A 13,709-nucleotide genomic window follows, 5' to 3' on the forward strand; every position below is an offset into this window, starting at 1 on the left:
AAGCGAGTTTAATGGTTGGAGAAAATCGTGAGATCCGAATAACCGAGCAATATTAGATTGAAGGAAAAGAGCAAATAGAACGGGAATTCGAACCTCGAGAACAACATACACGCGTGTAACGGTGAGAGTGAGATACTCGCTCGCCCCGGGGCATGTGCCGGGTGGAAACCTTCTCTCGGTGTCGTGTCGTAAAAGAATAGAAGAAATAATAATAAAAAATATAACGTAAAATAAAGTTTAATTCATGGGATGTTATAAAGTTTTACGAGCTTAATCCCCTCGCACCGGTTCGGCCCCCGGTGCGGTGGTGCGGTTCGGATCGATCCGCACCCGGTTCGGTCTTTTACCGGTTTTGCCTTTGTATGAGTAACTCGCTCGTTCTCGCTCACTCTAGCACCGCAATACATACGAATGGACTCATTTCTACTCCATTTCACGATTTCTCTATTGTGCACGGTACTCGGGGGTTCGTTGAAGTATGCTTTGGCGCCGGAAAAGTGGCCAAAGTGAAGGCACTATTGCCGGTGTCGTTGGACTGGCGCAAGGCAGTGAACGAGGTGTGTGTCTGTTCGTTCGTCAGTGGTGATAGAGCACCTGCCACCCACAAGACCACCACCCCTCCCTTCCTTGTCCGTGGCTATATCGAGATGGCATCGCGCAAGCAAACAGGGCGTCCCTGTCGCACGCCGTGAATGCGCAGGATCGTCCGGATTTTAATGCTTTTATCACATTACGAAAGTTTTCCGCCAGACGGCAGCATGCCATGGCGTGTCGACGAATCGTCGAGAAGACGTTGATGTGACGATCCTTCTTTCGTACTCACACACACACACACTCTCACACAGACGAAATGCTGTGCTGTGCGTAGGTCGTGAGGAAGGATAATGCTATGCTCGGGGTTCGTTGTCTCGAGGGCACTGAGAGGTGTGATTGCACCTGATTCGAAGGGCCCGCCGGGGAAGGCCACAGGGAAAAGGATATCGATCCGATTGAGACGGCCTTAGTTCGACCGACTCCGAGTACATTTGCAGGTAAAACGAGCAGTGGCGAGAGCTTATTTTCTTTAGTATTTCATTTAATGCTGCAGTTTTATGAGATCATCAGGCAGAGAGCGTTTGCTGCATAAGCCTCGAGTCCATCGAGTCCATAAAAGCAGTCGTTGAAGCGTGCCAGGATATTTGTGAATGGAAAAGGACCATCACCATTTGGGGATGTATTCGGGGATGGGATAATCTTTTTGTATTGTAAAATATTCAAACTGTACACATTTAGGTTGAATAGAATGGAGAAAAGGTTTTCATATAATTTTACATATAAGGTTCATATAAGTTACAGTAATAAATATATAATAATATTTTGTAGAAAATGTGTGCAAGAAACGGTTTACGAGGTAATGATCTCGAAAGATCCTTCACCGGACCAAGACTGTTGCGACGCACATGTTTGCTTGCCGTTTGGGCCGAAGGAGGCGTTGGAAACGCATTCGTTTGGATAAACAAACATTGCTCGCCAAGCGTTCGGACCGCCCGACCGCTTTCCGGTTTGAAATTACCCGCCTACATTGATGGGTTTCCTTCGGACGGTCACTGTTTGTTCAAAAAGTCCAGTACCAGTGCACCTCTTGTACAGTAAAGCAAATGTAGGGATGGTGTACAGTCCCGGATATGGTCAGGTTGCCATGTGTTTAGCACTCCCAGCACAACGAAACAAGTTTCATAGCCTACCTTATACTGCTGGAGCGTCAAGGATTCGGCTTCGGCAAAATCGTTGTCATCCGAGTCACCGATGGCTTCGATGATGTCGAGCGGTTCATTGTCCTCATCAACCGCGCCCGATTGCTGGCTGCCCGGCTGCTGCTGCTGCTGTTGCTGTTGTTGTTGCTGCTGTTGCTGCACACCATTGGCGGCGACAGCTGCAGCTGCCGCGACGGCTGCGGCCGCCACCGCCGCTACTGCCGGATTGTTCGAGTTCTGCCCAAGATTTCCAGCGGATCCGGCAGCAACGCCCGGAACGACACTTCCATTGCTTGCATTACGCAGCTGATACTGTTGTTGCTGTTGCTGTTGCTGTTGCTGTTGCTGCTGCTGGTGTTGTTGTTGCTGCTGCTGTTGTTGTAGCTGTTGCTGGTGTTGCAGCTGTTGCTGGCGGATGACGTTCTCGAGGGAGAACTGGCGGTTGTCTGGTTCCGCAACCAAAAGGTCATTCCAATCCGGCTCCGCTTTGATCGATACCGCTTGCTGCATCATCGTGTCGAACATTCAGTCGTCCGTTTGGGAATCTTTCTCGCGCTACCACCGAGCTAAGCTGCCGGGGTTGGGTTTTCTTTCCTCTCCTGTCTCGGAGGCTGACGGTCTTCTGGAACAAACACACGTTCCTCGCTTCTTTGCCGAGAGGACCAGACGCCAGACGTTTAGTAAGCACTCGCTCCTTTCACTCAATTACTGTGCAGGACCTCACGAACCCTCCGGGGTAACTAGTATCTAGTATGGTAATTAAATCGATCTTTGGCAAAGTGAAGATTGGTGGTGTGCCGTGGAAGTGGCTAGAGGTAGACGAGCGCACTGCAGTTGTCGTGGTTTTGGTTACACTTATTTCTACTCCGGTTGGGGGTAGGCTTTTTCTAAATAGTAGAATAATTTACGAAAAATACGAAAGTGGGCAAGGGCGGCCGCCGGACTCCGTGCTTCCGTGACGATGATTGACAAGGAAATAAAAACAGGACGAAGAAAAGGGAGCAAAAAACGCTCGGCTCACCCCAGTGGTGGGCTACTGCAAACGCACCATCGCCATCTCACTCACACTCCCGGCATTGCAATCGAGTCCGTGACGTCATTGCTAGCCGTCGCACCTCGCTCACTCTCAGTTTGGTCTAGGGGTCGACCGTGCGCGATGACAGCACTGCCCGACACGCACACATATCTACAACGGTTTCACAAACCCTCATGCAAATCGTGTACGTACACGAAAGTGAGCTGTCAAACGATAAGAGAAAATCGGGGTTTGTTTTGATTCCGCTCGTTCGTGATTTCCCGCAAAGTGCAAGGATACCACCGGTGTGGTGCAGCGCCTTCGCATAACTTTCCGCCGGTGCATCAGCCTCAAAATGACCATCACACATTCGCTAAGGATTCTTTCCGGCAGTGTGTGCAGGCGGTGGATGGGTTTGATGTTTTCGCGCCACATACACTCATCGGCTCGTGAGTATTATGAAATCGTATCGCGGAAATCGCAGCGCACGCTGATGGAAAATGTTTCCCACCTGCAGCTCGATGGCACGGCGAGTATGAGTGGCAGGATCCCAAGAGTGAAGATGAAGTGTAAGCACGCAGAAAAGACGCAAAAAGAGGAGATATCGCCCTTTACCCGAGCTTCTGTTCCCCCTTTTCCAGCGTGAACGTAACGTACATTGATAAGGACGGTAAAGAAACGGCGGTCCGGGGGAAGGTCGGAGACAACGCACTCTACTTGGCGCACCGGTACGGTGTCGAGATGGAGGGTGCATGCGAAGCGTCCCTCGCCTGCACCACCTGCCACGTTTATGTGCACGGCGAGTACCTCGATCGGTTGCAGCCACCGGAGGAGAAGGAAGACGATCTGCTGGATATGGCTCCGTTTTTGAAGGAAAACTCACGCCTCGGTTGCCAGATTGTGCTGCAGAAGGATCTGGATGGGATACGGCTACAGTTACCGCAAGCCACGCGTAACTTTTACGTCGATGGACACAAACCAAAGCCCCACTAGCCCGCGGCCATGTCCAGCATGATGTGAGCGAGATTCTAAATTGTTACATTATTAGCCCAGAACTAGTTTGTACGTGTAGGCTAGGGAGCTGGAGTTCCCAACATACGGCAGGGATGCGGACCATTCCTAGACTGGATGCTGGACGATGATCGGACCGTTATATGATATGAATAGAATAAAAACCGTTACCGGGATATCCAGACCGTGAGAACAACGATTACACACATTGACTGCATTCGCAATGTCCCATCTCCCCCGACAGCAGCAGCAGTAGCCGGCACAATTTCCAGACGGGATGCTTGCAAGACGCTCATTTGCATACTCATGCAGGCCGGCCCAGCATCAGTACCATCAACGCACTGCATCCAGCACAGGAATTTTGCACACAAACAGGGGGAGAGCCCATCCGTAACGAATAAGAAATAGCGAGAAGGGGTGCGTTCTAAGCTGGTGTCGCTGACCAGCGACTGACCGGCCAGTCCAGTTTATGCTCAAGGTCAAGCTTCCTCTAACCCGCTTTTCTAAGGATACGCGCTTGCAACAAAGGAGTTTTCTTTCCATCTGCTTCTTGTTTTCATATAGTTTCCCCTGCAAAGGCAGGACCGGATCGCGTTTTCCTTTTCTATTAAAGTCTTTATATTCAATTTTTTTTGTTATTACATTTTTTATACCATTTCCCTTCCTTTCCTATCCGCTTCATTTTTACAATTATTACTATACATTCACGGAAACTGTCTTACTATCTGCTTACATGCTCTCTTTTCTTTACTTAATTTAACCTGCAACGTATCATTAACAAAGCATCGTAACACTCAACTGGCTCAACCTGGCTCGGCCTGTGACCCCGCGTCCCTCCAACCTGCCGGGGACAGGCCCTTTGCTTACGCGTAAGGCAACACCAACAAACTACTTCGGTACTTCGGTGAGACTAACTCTGATAACTAGGAATAGGGCAGATAGGATATAGTAGGATCAAAACAGACATTAAAAAGAAGTAAAATATCAAAATACACGGCACCGAACGCCCATTGACTGCCGTGGGTCGGAATCCAGTTCCACACTCACACAGATCCGCACAAGGGACACAGACGGTGGTGGTGGCGGCGGCCGGTTTTGGGTGGTTTGGTTTCAAAGCTTTCTCATCTTTTCCTGCTTAGGGCCGGGGCGCGACCGCGACGCGCCGTGAACGAAAAACCTGTTTAAAACCTAACAACCAACAATCGAATTGCAAGCGAAGCGCGCCTAGCGCGTCTTCAATTTAGGGATCGCAGGATCGTTTGCGTTTGCTCAATTCCTTCGTGCTCGTCTGCCCATGGCGCCATGGCCCCTTGGCTTGTTCCCCTAAAATTCTAAACACCATTCACACCGTCTTCGGCCCATTTTGACTGGCGAATGGCGGATGCTGCTGTTGCTGGTTGTGGTAGTTACACTTCGCTAAGATGGGCCGCGTTACCCGCCAACCACGGGTCAGCGAATACTGGTTCCGCTGCGATAGTAATCGCCCCGCGAACGGCTTGATGTGGACCGGTCCCGTCTCCGATCGCTGGATGAATAGCTGTCGTAATAGTAGCGATCTCTGAGGGAAAGAAAGAAGGGAGGGAAAAAATGAGAATAGAAAGATGCGCGGTGTTCCGGCTTCTCCCGGTGCCATCATACCGTGAATGTGTTTCTCGTTCCCAGCGATCCCGATCGCGCGCTTCAACCTCACACGCTCGGCAATGATGGTAACCGTGGGAAGACATGGATGGTGGGTGACCACTTGAATGACTGCCACCGTGATACGGTCCCTTCGGGTACGATACGCGCCCATAATAGACGCCGGGAGTTGGATCGTGCGGTTTGTTGGTGGCCGAAAAGTCGACCCTTATCCTGCGATCACCGATCTCGATACCGTTCGCCTGATCGTGCGCTATCTTGGCGTCTTCGGCACTCTCGAAGTACACAAAACCGAAGCCCCGGGAACGGCCAGTCTGCCAAAGAGAAAGACACAAGAAAAGGTTTTAATAGAAGATTGCTCTTCTGGTATCAATTTCCGTCGTTTCCACGGTCGGAAAAGAATGTACGGAAAGGCCTTTAATGGAATTAGTTGACTCAAGAAGAAACGAACCAAAAAGCGGTCCATCTCCATTCCATTTCATTACTTTCCACTGATGTTTGCTGTACCCTCACTCATCGCACTCGCCTCGGGGATTACACTGCTCCAGAAATCCGGGCAAAAAGTGTGGCTTCGGTTGAGGGATTCTGTTGGACCACAAATGCTGTCCGGATGGCCACTTACCTTTGCATCGAGGACTACGGTTGTTTTGCGGACGGGACCAAACTTGGAGAAAATGTCGTACAGCTCCGCTTCGGTCGTGTAGATGCTAAGGTTGAACACGGCCAGGACGAGCTTCCCGGAGGAGTACGATGAGGAAGAGGTGCTCGCCGTGGCTGCGGGGTCATGGTAGTGCGAGGAGTGTTGCTGGGTGCGGTGATGCTGTGAACTGCGCCGATAGCTGGAACTGGAGCCCGACCCGTAATCGGTCTGATTGTAACGTTCCGTTTCATCCCGATACTCGCGCCGGTACTTTCGATCCCGGCTTCTGGATCGGGAACTCTGGACGGAGGATGAAGTGGAAGAAGTTGGAAATTAATGCCACTTCCGATACCAGGTAAAATACTGCTGCCCGCTTCTTACCTCGTAATAATGATGATCTCTGCTCATTTTATCCTCCCAAATGCCGCCCTTTTGGGTTTAGTAAAGCCACCACGACGATCGGTTTGTTCCAGGCACGGTGTATCCGTCTTCGGATCCTTGGATGCTGGCGGCAGGACCCTCGGCCGTAGTGCGAACGTTTGACCACAGCGCCCGGAAAAAGAATTTTGAAAAGAAAATCGCGGCGCGCCGGCAACGCGGGTTGTTTTGTTCCGTCCGGCGCGGTGTGCGTTTAACGGAGGGTGTTGAGGAGTTGAGCATAAAATTCTACGAACCTTGGCATACTATCAAACCTTCACGAATCTTGGGAGAGTACCAGACCTTCACGAATCTTGGCAAACGCAGCAAGCTGTCAAAACTGAAAGGCGCAAAATTTGCCGGTCTCTTCATGAATTTTCCTGTTTCCAACTGAAAAATCATGTCGATGGGAATATCTACGGAAAGTTCGGATATTAATCCGGACGATGTGTTGAAGATTCTGGTGGCCAGTGACATACATCTGGGGTATGAGGAGAAGAATCCACAGCGAGGTGAGTTACCGCTTCACCGGTCAAAACCGGTGTTCTGTTCCGAGTGGTGTAACAACCGATCCTTTTTCTTTTAGGGGAAGACAGCTTCTTGGCGTTTGAGGAGGTTTTGCAGCACGCGGTGGATAACGATGTGGATGCTATTCTGCTCGGTGGCGATTTGTTTCACATTGCTAATCCTTCCACGAACACGCTAAACCGATGCCTGCGGCTACTGAAAACGTACACGCTCGGAGACAAACCGATCCAGCTGCAGGTCCTGCGGGAGGAGAATTTATCGTTGGCCGATACGCTTAACAGTGCGCTGAATTACGAGGACCCAAATATCAATGTAGCTATTCCGGTGTTCTCTATCCACGGTAATCACGATGATACGACCGGTTTTGGGCACATCAGCGCGATGGAACTGTTGGGCACAAACGGATTGGTGAATTATTTCGGCAAGTGGAACGATTTGAACAACGTAGTCATCAAGCCAATTATGCTGAAGAAGGGAGAAACAAAGTTGGCGCTGTATGGGCTTAGCCACATCGCAGATGGTCGGTTGAGCCGACTTTTCGACGAATCGAAAGTGTTCTTGGAGAGACCGGACGATCCCGGATGGTTCAATATGCTGGTGCTTCATCAGAACCGGGCCGATCGAGGGTATAAGAAGTATCTGCCAGAGAACCTGCTGCCAAAGTTCCTTAATCTGGTCATCTGGGGCCACGAGCACGATTGCCGTATACAGCCGGAACAGAACGCACTGCATGAGTTTTTTGTAAGCCAGCCGGGTTCCACGGTGGCCACCTCCCTGTCGGAGGGTGAATCCATCCAGAAGTGCTGCGCGCTTCTCAGCATTCACAAGGATCTGTTTCGCATGGATCCGATTCCGCTGCAGTCTGTTCGGCCGTTCGAGTTCGAAACCGTCGATCTGTCCACGAAGATCGATGAGCTCAATCTGGGGTTCGGTGATGTGCAGGAGAAGGTTATGAACTTTGCGACAGAACGCGTTGAAGCGATGATTGAGCGTTCGAAGGCCAAACTTACCGGTTACGAGCGACAACCGACGCGTCCATTGATACGGCTTCGGTTGATAGTATCGGAAGTAGAGCAAGAGTTCAATCCGATCCGATTCGGGCAGCAGTACACGGAGCGAGTGGCCAATCCGCTCGATATGATTCTGTTCCAGAAGAAGCTCTATCGGACGAAGAACGATTCCGTCAAGCTGGACAGCAAGGCCTTCGAAGAAGTATACAAACGAAAACAAAACGTTACCCGGCCGGAAGATGTGGTCGATCAGTATTTTGCCGAGGCGGCCGAAGCCAACCAGTTGGAGGTTTTATGTCCTCGTAGCATGAAAGAACTGTGTCGCCGAGTGGTCGACCACGACGATGATGATGCGGCCGACAAGATCCTCAAGTTCTACCAGAGCAAAGTGTTTGATTTCCTAATGGCCTCCGATTCACTGATAGAGGATAACGTGGACGAAGTGTTATCGGGATTCCATGAGAAAGAGGACGAAATGTATCAGGATATGTTGGCTATGCTGGATTCGCGCGCGCAGAGATCATCCGATCCTATGCACCGACTCCATCCCAACAAGAAGACTGTTGATCCGGAGGAGGAAGAGGAGGACGATGACGATGGTAGCGTTAGTGCCAAGAGAAACACCACCAAAACGGCCCGTGGTGCTGCCAAAGCAGACCGTGGAGCCAGAGGACGGGGAGCTACTGCAACTAAAACTACACGCGCTACATCACGCGCTGCATCGAAGGTGGCCGTGACGGTCCCGAGTACGGCTAGGTCTCAATCCTCGATTGCTTCTATGTTTAGCCAACAGTCCTCGAGCAATAACACCATGACAACCGTTGCTAGCCGATCCTCGAAACGAAATGCTCCAGCAGCACGAGGCCGACGCGTCCAGTATGACTCGGATGCGTCCGATTGAGAGAAGATTGTTGTTATGTATTTTCTCATTGTAATATTTAGTTCTAATTCGAACCAAAACGAGAATAAAAAGAAAATACAATATTTCATGGGTTCTATCGCAACTGAACTTCATTTTCAGATATTGTGTTCAATGAATGCTAGAGCGGCACCAAAAGAATTTTAAGTCCTTTTAGGTGATGCTCCTTTTGTTAACGTCAGGTATCTCTTTTTTACGTGGATAGAAATGCACTTTTTAAATGTCTATTCTACAAAATTTAAAATGCATCCCAACTTCAATGTTGGTCGTGTCCTCACCTATACACAGCTTCGATATCTAGTCAATGGACGTATACGTACATGTCTATATAATAAATTTGTCCCCACGTTCGACTGGCCAGTGGCGAAGGATACAACCGTACAGAGGGATCGTTTCGAGATGCCGCAGGCTCACGAAAACGGAGGAACCGTTTTATAGCTATATCCGATGCATCGCACCGTGCAGCAGTAGCAGCAGCAGCCGGGCCATCGCCAACACAGATCGGGAACGAACGGTGTGTGCGGTGTGTTACGAGCTTATAAACGCTGCCTGACCATAACCATAATCGTAACGATGAATCGGTGTGACTGCCTATCGGCAAATGTCTATGTTTTTGTACAAAACTGTCCTACCATGGCACGCACGCGGTTGACCGGGTTGAAAATGATGGAGTTTTTAGAGAGTGAACATAATGATTATGATTACACTAATATGAATATGAATCGTGTCAAGGATTAACACACACACACCCGGGCGAGGGGGGGGGGGGAAGAAGACCAGCGCCAATCGTTGACGAGCCCGCATGTCCTGTGGTCGTCCGTGGTATGTCGCCCGTGTGTCTATGATGAAGATACTTTAAATAAATGGCCAAATTTGCAGTCCGTTAAATCGGTCTGCATCAACAAGGGGTAGCCTTGTGAGGGGGTCGTGAAGTGAAATAAGAAACGCACGCCCTCTCGAATCCCCATGTCCCGATGGAAGTGATGGGAATGCCCCTTGCACGATGGACAATCCTTGTCCACCATCCAGGGGTCGCACCGTACCGTTTGGACGAGGAAATCCAATTATCGTACTGCGGGGCCGGTTAGAAAAGCTAAATTAATTTACGATGATAATGATGATGATGATGTAAATTGCATATCAAAGCGGAGCTCTCACATATTGAGCGATTAATCTGCTGGACCTGATGGAGCGGGTTGACCATTATTACAGCTCAATTTTATCATGGAAAGAGAAATTGTTGCAAGCAGCACGCAAATAGCGAAAGAATCGGCACAGATGTGATTCACAAAACCTACCCCTTCCTGCTCACCGGAACAAGCCCTTAAGCTTTCCTCTTCTTAAGAGTACTTCAGTCAACAGAGACCCCCAGAAGTGGCTGTAACGCTGTGGCTTCAGGTGTATGGGTCGCATGGTTGTGCGTACCAGAAATCACCTTCGGAGAATCACACACTTACAGTCATTCGCTTCAAGTGGCATTGCAGACTTGAAACTTGAAAGCGCCACTATCACGTTGCTGTACAACCCGACGATGTACCGATAAAGCCGCGCATCCAATAAAAGGGTGCACTGCACCGCGGTCACTGCATCATACCAGACTCGAGCGTTTGCTAGGTAAAGTGCAGCCATTCACCAGCATGAAAGTTACAGGTGAGTGATGGTTTACAATAACGATTTACACGACGTCACAGTACGGTGTATAACGCGGTGTTTCCTTGTTCTTTGCGTCCAACAGTGTCGTCGTTCTACGGTAGTGCCGGAGTGGTGGTGTTGCTGCTGCTATCCACGGTACTCGCTAGTGACCGCTGCCCACCGAAGGATGACCCCGAGGAACCACCGGTCCTGTTTCCTCATCCAACCGATTGCGATAAGTTCATCATCTGTAGCAATGGCCGTGAGGTAACGAGCAAGTGTCCACCCGGATTGCTCTGGAATGATCGGGCAAAGCGGTGCGATTACCCATCCGAGTCCGACTGTGTTCCGGAGGAGGGTGAAACCGACTTTATCACGACGACGACGAATGAGCAAGTGTCCTACGATTGTCCACCGGTGTACGATCCGGATCATATGGTGTACATACCGCACGGTACCGACTGCACCAAGTACTTCATCTGCGATCCGTACGGTGTACCACTCCAGCAGAACTGTCCACCGGGGCTTCACTGGAACCAAGTGGTTAGCTATTGTGATTTCCCCGAGCTGGCCCAGTGTACGGCGGATCAGCGCTAAGCAAGCATGCCCCACCATCGTTGTTACAGATAAGCGAACGAGAATACAAAATAAGTCCCTCATTTCGTAATTGGTTTTAAGTCATTTGATGGGGTACCCTTCTCCTTGCTCTGAGGTACTTCTCCCCTGAGAGAGAGAGAGAGAGCTTCTCCTGGACTCCGGCGCCACACGTCACAAATCGTGGCCTCTCGTTCAATCCTCATCCTGTCCATGGTGGCTTCACATTTACTTACTTTCAGAACAACGCAGAACCGTTTTTGTGGTGACGGTTGAGCAACCTACCTCTTATCGCAAACGGACTGTCCCCGGTTGCGTATCTCCATGCGTACAGCATCAGCGACAGTCCTCGTCATACATTCGTCGTCGTCGTCGTCGTCCTTCCAGCATTTCCAGTGGAGTGCGAGTTGGGGAAATTTTAGAAATAAATTTTATCCCACATCCAACTGTTACCCTCTTCTTACGCCGGCAAAATGTCCGTCCGCAATAGTCTGGTGCTGGTTTCGTGACAGCAAACGGCAGTTTGCCAACTATCATCAAGAGCACGTGTGGCGCGATGCTCTACAATCGTCCGCTGCTTTCACCATACTACTACTACTGCTACTACGGAGCGTCGTCACTCATATGGGGAGCACTAGAAGAGAGAGGTTTGATAGCGCAGGGGGGAACCTTTTCGGAACCGTTCCGGTAGCTTGCTTTTCCGTCGCTGCTGCTGCTGCTGCTGCTGCGTTGTGCGGTGGCATTAAAAAGGATGTTAAAAATGGCGCCTTGTGTCACATTTCAACAGGCTGCCCTACTGCTGTGGGCATTTTGAGCGGGTATTCGTGATTTGTCTATTGTTAAACATATTAGCCAGTAGATGGATGAGTGGTTTGAGAGGTGGTGGTTTGTTATGTCGTTCCTGTGATTTAATCTTTGGCAGTGAAAATACATGAACCTGACGGTAGAACACCAGCTCATTGGATTGGATCGGCATGTATGACTGCATTCTCAGGGGCCACTTCCGGGACGAAACGCACGTGGCACGTTTTCGATGGTGGCCAATTTTACGATTTAACCGCATGGTACGACTGGCTACATGACTGGCATACTAAAAAAGGACCAGAAAGCCGCAACCGAACGTTCGCGACGATTCGTGGACCAAACGATTTGGCGACGGAAGCTGCGCAGTACTCGTACGGCAATTGTTGAATATGTAAGCTTATAACCAACTCGCACTGTACAGAGGATATAAGTAACACGACGGGCTTCTGTAAACGATTTAATGTAAAAATACTCTTCGCAAGCTGCAGACTGGAACGGGAACTACGAAGTGAGCTCCTTCCCTCCCCAAATATCCAGTGTATTGTCGCTGTCACACATCATTTATCGATGGCCGAAGGTCACACTGAAAACATAAAATCACGATCTCGATGACGATGAAGATGGTAATAGGTTTTGGGGGCGGGGAGGGTTGCCACCACCAGCCACGCGGCAAATCCTGCTGGTATTCTGCGCAACGGTCGATTTGCTTTTTTGTGCGGACGGGATTTAAATTATCGAGAAAACATATCCTGCATCACCCCCCGGGGGACAGCAAACTGTGCTTCCAGGGGGCGGGGCGGTCCAGGATGTCCAGGAAGGACAATTTTTGGCTGGACCGCAAAAATGCATTCAACTGTGCAGCGAACCGGGACCGTCGGGCCGCCGTGTGTCGGTAATTTATTGAAATTATTAAATTTATGTTGATGAATTTGACAACCATTATGTTTATTAATTTATTGTGTTGCCCGTTTGGTGCTGCTGCTGCTGCTGCTGCAGGTTCGTCGCCATTCGACGCTGTTTGCCTTCGGGCTTCGGAACTCGCTCCGTGTGTGTAATGGACACACAGAACAGGAGACAGAAACCGTTGACCAGATCAGAGGGCGAGGATTATCGACACGACCGCATCAACGGAGAATCCTTTTCAATCCATTTTCGATTCACGATTCAGGATGACGAATGCAAATCACTCCAGGATCGTGCACGGTAGGAGGGACGATGGCCAATGGTGGCCTTTTGGTATTTACTCGCGGATCTGGAAGTGTGAAAACGTAAATGTTTTTTTCATGCCAGCTTCTTGTTTGGATGCCTTCGAAGAGGGAGAGTAGTCAGTAATGAACAAGTGTCGATTGAATTTTAAAAATATCTTTTATTGCTTCTTGAGGCTATTAATCACTAGGTTTCCGGTCGGTCTTCCGCTATATATATATAATGTATATATACGTATGTATATTAACTAATGAGTATATAAGAATAAATATATATATGTATAATATCATAATCATTAAATGGCGCATTTTTTTTTAGATGTGTGTCTGTGTGTGTGTATAATCAATGCAAGACAATCGCTACGGGGGTTTGCTGTCGAACGACAAAACATACAAAACCCAACCACTTGCGCGGGATTGGTTTTGTCTGGCCGGGCCTTTTTTTCTCTTCTTTTCGGGGCCCTTGTTTTGGAGCGGGTGTTGCTGTGCTGTTGCTTGTATAATATAATGTATATATATGTATATATTTATACTTTAGCGCGGGGACAAAAGCAAACTCAGCA

The 13,709-nt window shown here is 49.5% G+C and overlaps 5 protein-coding genes across 5 annotated transcripts in view; 3 read left to right on the forward strand and 2 right to left on the reverse strand.

The window, feature by feature from the left end:
- Positions 1-2,690, reverse strand: part of LOC125954729 (putative uncharacterized protein DDB_G0291608) — a 61,176-nt gene extending 58,486 nt beyond the window's left edge. Inside the window, exon 1 of the mRNA XM_049685252.1 lies at positions 1,725-2,690. Within this exon, the coding sequence (XP_049541209.1) occupies positions 1,725-2,258 (534 nt within the window). The 5' untranslated portion in view covers positions 2,259-2,690. The remainder of the gene's footprint in view (positions 1-1,724) is intronic.
- A 314-nt stretch (positions 2,691-3,004) lies between these two features.
- Positions 3,005-3,937, forward strand: LOC125954741 (adrenodoxin-like protein 1, mitochondrial). The gene is made up of 3 exons (XM_049685269.1): positions 3,005-3,197; positions 3,266-3,317; positions 3,390-3,937. Exons 1-3 carry the CDS (start codon positions 3,104-3,106, stop codon positions 3,739-3,741), a joined length of 498 nt encoding a protein of 165 aa, XP_049541226.1. The 5' UTR covers positions 3,005-3,103; the 3' UTR covers positions 3,742-3,937.
- A 440-nt stretch (positions 3,938-4,377) lies between these two features.
- On the reverse strand, positions 4,378-6,641 carry LOC125954737 (transformer-2 protein homolog beta-like). The gene is made up of 4 exons (XM_049685263.1): positions 6,419-6,641; positions 6,020-6,337; positions 5,398-5,711; positions 4,378-5,317 (listed from the first exon to the last, which is right to left on the reverse strand). The coding sequence occupies exons 1-4, from the start codon at positions 6,443-6,445 to the stop codon at positions 5,209-5,211; spliced, it is 768 nt and encodes a 255-aa protein (XP_049541220.1). The 5' UTR covers positions 6,446-6,641; the 3' UTR covers positions 4,378-5,208.
- Positions 6,642-6,850: 209 nt separating this feature from the next.
- On the forward strand, positions 6,851-8,944 carry LOC125954727 (double-strand break repair protein MRE11). The gene is made up of 2 exons (XM_049685250.1): positions 6,851-6,966; positions 7,041-8,944. The coding sequence occupies exons 1-2, from the start codon at positions 6,855-6,857 to the stop codon at positions 8,891-8,893; spliced, it is 1,965 nt and encodes a 654-aa protein (XP_049541207.1). The 5' UTR covers positions 6,851-6,854; the 3' UTR covers positions 8,894-8,944.
- Positions 8,945-10,493: 1,549 nt separating this feature from the next.
- On the forward strand, positions 10,494-11,202 carry LOC125954740 (peritrophin-1-like). Its single transcript, XM_049685268.1, has 2 exons — positions 10,494-10,561; positions 10,647-11,202. Exons 1-2 carry the CDS (start codon positions 10,549-10,551, stop codon positions 11,138-11,140), a joined length of 507 nt encoding a protein of 168 aa, XP_049541225.1. The 5' UTR covers positions 10,494-10,548; the 3' UTR covers positions 11,141-11,202.
- The last annotated feature ends 2,507 nt before the right edge of the window (positions 11,203-13,709 follow it).

The sequence above is a fragment of the Anopheles darlingi genome, chromosome 3, assembly GCF_943734745.1.
Source record: "Anopheles darlingi chromosome 3, idAnoDarlMG_H_01, whole genome shotgun sequence".
NCBI classification, from domain to species: domain Eukaryota; kingdom Metazoa; phylum Arthropoda; class Insecta; order Diptera; family Culicidae; genus Anopheles; species Anopheles darlingi.

Coding starts and splice junctions, on each gene's coding strand:
- LOC125954727 (XM_049685250.1), top strand. CDS start 6,855: ATGTCGATGGGAATATCTACGGAAAGTTCGGATATTAATCCGGACGAT. Junction 6,967..7,040: donor GGAGAAGAATCCACAGCGAG/GTGAGTTACCGC, acceptor TTTTTCTTTTAG/GGGAAGACAGCTTCTTGGCG.
- LOC125954741 (XM_049685269.1), top strand. CDS start 3,104: ATGACCATCACACATTCGCTAAGGATTCTTTCCGGCAGTGTGTGCAGG. Junction 3,198..3,265: donor CCACATACACTCATCGGCTC/GTGAGTATTATG, acceptor TCCCACCTGCAG/CTCGATGGCACGGCGAGTAT. Junction 3,318..3,389: donor CCCAAGAGTGAAGATGAAGT/GTAAGCACGCAG, acceptor CCCCTTTTCCAG/CGTGAACGTAACGTACATTG.
- LOC125954737 (XM_049685263.1), bottom strand. CDS start 6,445: ATGAGCAGAGATCATCATTATTACGAG. Junction 6,338..6,418: donor GAGATCATCATTATTACGAG/GTAAGAAGCGGG, acceptor TCCTCCGTCCAG/AGTTCCCGATCCAGAAGCCG. Junction 5,712..6,019: donor CCGTAGTCCTCGATGCAAAG/GTAAGTGGCCAT, acceptor TCTCTTTGGCAG/ACTGGCCGTTCCCGGGGCTT.